We start from the raw sequence: 4,241 nt of genomic DNA, 5'->3' as shown, positions 1-4,241 counted from the left end.
TGCCGATCTGTTTCCTGTTTTCTGCTTAGGATTATGGGTAACGTAGTTCGGAAACACAAAGACAACTGATTTTTTTTCTCCTGCAAGTGCAAATATCACTGTCAACAAATAATTCTCACAAGCTCACGTGTGTACAATAAACAGTTTGACTGAAATCATTAAACCGTTCAATAAGTTTAGAAAACAAAAACAAATGAAATGAAGACAATATTCTTTCGCTCTCTAGTTACAGTATACAAATCGTATACTGTACTGTAGTACTGTGGTCCCCAACCTTTTGTGTCACGGACCGGTTGAGACAAGTACATGCTGTTCGCGGACCGCCAACCATTTCTTTCATTGCTAAATTGCCAGTTTTAAAGCACTGGTACTGACAAGGACGATAATCATTGTTTAATTCAACATGTTATTCATTTCGAACAGTGTTATTCTACTGCATCACCAATGTAGACTAAAGTAAAATATCACAATTAACTAAGAAATGGACCAACCAGGAGTAATAATTACGTCTTATAATGTAAACGTAATAATTGTTAAGTTACGATCCTACCTAAGGCGTTAGCCTCATTGCTACTTGCAAAGGAGACACGATTGATTACTGCTTTCATCCGGTGGCTGCTGCTCGTAATTAGTTAATAAAATGCTCATGTTTACGTGTCCTGGCTCTGCAACCTCTGCTCGTAGTTTTTCATGCTTTCCACTTGATCACTCAGGTGCTATTTGTTCAAATGATTCAACAGGTTTCTTGTATCGTTTTATTTTTGACGACATGGCACGCACAACAGCTCCCTCCTCCACGTCACTCTAGAGATACCGCGAAATTTATATGAAAGAATGTGCATCCTAATTGCAAAACCATTTAATTATCAGTAACTTTAAAGAGATGGAATCGTACACATTGAATGCCCATACTGTACTTTTCACTGCTGTTTTGACTATTGACCAATGACCTGATCATGTGAAATATAACTAATTTCTTCCCATCTACAATACCAAAGCTGTTCACCAGCAATTCAACCACTGCACCCATCCATCTATTTTCAACATCGCTTTTCCTGAACAGGGTCGCGGGGGTGCTAGAGCCTATCTCAGCTGACTTCGGGCGGAAGACCGATACCCTGAACTGGTCACCAGTCAGCCACAGTGTGAATGTAGAAATAAACTATTCACACTCATCCTCACATCACAGAGTGGGAACCGATCCCACGCTGCCGGTACACAAGTCATGCAAGTGTACCACCAGACCATCAGTGACTCCCAATTTTATGCATTGAAAGTTATTTTTAAAAAATGCACAATTTTACATCATTCAATGAGTTTACTTGATTCATTTTCATTGTTCCACAGTTCCTGATTGAGAGCATATAAAAATATTCCCATCATCGGATTGGATGAAAGACAACTCCGTGACAATGACAATTGATGACAATTCACAAGTTTCTTTTCACAATGAACATCTGGATGAAAGGCACATACAGTTGTTTCAATGAATGCTTTAAATAGGAAAAAAAAGTCTAAATAGCTGGCTAATCAAATTATTTCCATGCCTGCCATCTACTTATTAACCTGAAGCAATACTAAACATTTCCAAAGTGGGAGTTAGTGTTGCCTTCCAAGCACACAGCAAATATGATTTGTGTGGCCAAAATATTTTCAAATAGTAATGAATTAATTCAAACAAATATAACATGACACTGTCAGGCACAGCATGATCAAGTACTGAAAGACTACATTTCCTGTTTGACATAAAATGCTTTTTTTTCCCAGGATGAATATGACACCTGACGTCAAGAAAACTTTATTTTAACTTAAAGATGGTTATGATAGCAGGATATAAATAAACCAAGCATGTTATATCAAGCACATCCACCTTAAATATTTCACACAGTCCCAAGCAATAGAAAAATGATACCAATATTCAGGGGTGAATGAAAAACACCGATCACTATCGATACTATATAACTTCTACTCAGCGCTCTTTATTCTTTAAGAGGAGCCACTGTCACATGAGAAAAAGTAGTTGGAGTCATTTCAATGGAAAACGAGTGTACTAATCCAAATCCAATTCTAACAGAACCTATATCACTTGAGGTCTGTGATTGTCCCTTTCCAGCAGAGACACAACTAACCAACTACAGGCAAACAGTGCACAAATGGTAACATTCTACCCATTTGACAATCTAAAACAGAATTTTCTTCAGTGTCACAAATCCCTGTAAGATTCTTGACAGATTCATGAACGCATCGAATAGCAGATGTGGGCTGTTGATTGTGCTGATGAAGGAAGAATTCATCTGTCTCCGAAAAAAAACAAAAACCCATGACTCGTACAAAACAAATCCTTATTCTCTGGTGTATTGCACAGTTGTCCTCCTTAAGGTTTTACTGACCACCATTATAGGCATAGTCTGCCTTGTTGTGCATGATAAGCTTGTTGTCCACAAAGTAGAAACTGTCTGATCGGGTCTCGTAAGGGTGGTCCACCATTTGGCGAACTGGAAAAAGAAGGAAATAAGAGGCCAGATGAAATGAGGACGGATCAATCAACATTATGTATTATTAGACCCGATGGAAATACAATAACAGGACTTACTGAGGTCATCGCTAAGTTGTGGAAACTCGTAAATGTGTTCACATGTGTTACGGCTGTTGGGAATGCAAAAGCCGAAGTCAAAGTCAAAGTTCTTCAGAAGCCGTCCCTGAAAATAATGCCTCTCAATCATACGAAAGTTGTTGATGGGACGCTCGCCAACGGTGAACTCCACACTGATGTTTGGAAACAAGAGAAACAGAGTTCATGCTTCGTTTGTGCACACATTTCTTCTTAGAATATTGATAACAGTGCTCATGATTGTGTGAAACAACGTTATGGTCACTTACGTTGCACCTACAGTCTGTAGTTTCAGAAACGCTGGTGTAAACTGATATCGGACAAAGCGCCCAGCACTGACGTCAGCATCGCCGCACCCCTCTTCAGCCTCTACAGGACCTGACAGACAAAACCAGTTTAGCTGCAAGGAAATCAAATTATATAGATAGGAGTGATAGTTCTTTTGCGATAATAACAATAGCCGCGCCAATTGAGTCATGCAACTATCATCGGACTACTGAAACAAATCTTCTCTGCAATTCACATTTTTATCAGTTGAATAAAATTTTAAATAATCAGTAACCTTTTGAAAACTGACTTTTAACGTCTTTAGCTTTATTAATCGAATTATATGAAATGCATGCATGTACGCATGCACTGCACGCCCACACAGACACACACACACACACACACACAACTCATGTGTTAATTGGTAGTGGCAATTGACCCATCACTTACCACAGTTAGGAGGTTTGGCAATCTCAAACAGTACTGTGCCAGTCTCTAGATCTCTTATCTTGAAACGGGTGAAGTCGATGCTGTAGATATTATCTTCAGGTTTGCAAAGATAATCTGCAATAGGAAACAAAAGTTTTAGTTAAAATTTTGACATCATGAAGTGCTGAGTTTGTCCGGTGCTGTCACACACAACTATTCATATGCGCGTCATATGCAGATATAACTGAACATCGCATGTCAAATTCGCATTTAAGGATACGCGGTTAAGATAATTGGTGGATCTTCTTCATGGAACTTCCTACCAGCGAAGATAAAAGTTTTGCTTTGAGTTTAGGAATAATAATTTAATAAAACAATCCGTCGCATTCACATTATGCACCTGTGAGAAAGCCGACCAGGAGACTCGACCCTTAGCATACAGATTAGTTAGCATATGCCACAAACAATAGTGGTGCTAGACGTCTACATTTAGGCCAGCAAAGCCACTGTTCACGTACCCTCCGTGACAGCACGGAGTCCCAGGACGTGATCCGGAGAAATATCCCCTCCGAGCGCCCGAAGTTCATCCTCTGTGACCACGGGCCACTTATCCGTTTGACTGCGCCTCGACTTGAGCTTCTTCAACATCCCTCCAACAGATTTTCGGTCCCTGCGGTTCGACTCCGTGTCAGTGTCTGCGTCCGTGTGTCCCTTCCCGACTGTTGGTGCCGCTTTGTTCCGAGAACCATGCATATTAGGCACAGTGGCAGCGGTATGAGGAAAACAAATAGTTGTGCTTTTTATTGAAGAGCGCCTTGGACAGAAGCGGCTGTAATTTCAAGATGGCGTAAAGCGTGTATGGGTGACGGAAAAGTACGACTGCGGTTGGCTAAGAACGGTGTGTCTTGTTGTCATAGTTACCAAATAGGCGTGA

General features: G+C 40.3%; 1 protein-coding gene across 1 annotated transcript; it reads right to left on the bottom strand.

The window, feature by feature from the left end:
* Nucleotides 1-1,313: 1,313 nt before the first annotated feature.
* unc119b (unc-119 lipid binding chaperone B) lies at nucleotides 1,314-4,189 on the bottom strand. The gene is made up of 5 exons (XM_086111968.1): nucleotides 3,826-4,189; nucleotides 3,329-3,442; nucleotides 2,881-2,989; nucleotides 2,594-2,766; nucleotides 1,314-2,495 (listed from the first exon to the last, which is right to left on the bottom strand). Exons 1-5 carry the CDS (start codon nucleotides 4,058-4,060, stop codon nucleotides 2,383-2,385), a joined length of 744 nt encoding a protein of 247 aa, XP_085968094.1. The 5' UTR covers nucleotides 4,061-4,189; the 3' UTR covers nucleotides 1,314-2,382.
* Between the last annotated feature and the right edge of the window lie 52 nt (nucleotides 4,190-4,241).

The sequence above is a fragment of the Hippocampus guttulatus genome, chromosome 5, assembly GCF_054856545.1.
Source record: "Hippocampus guttulatus isolate MCC_2025c chromosome 5, RoL_Hgut_1.0, whole genome shotgun sequence".
NCBI lineage: Eukaryota > Metazoa > Chordata > Actinopteri > Syngnathiformes > Syngnathidae > Hippocampus > Hippocampus guttulatus.
Note: the sequence above shows the minus strand (reverse complement) of the source record. Positions and strands in the feature narration are given on the sequence as shown.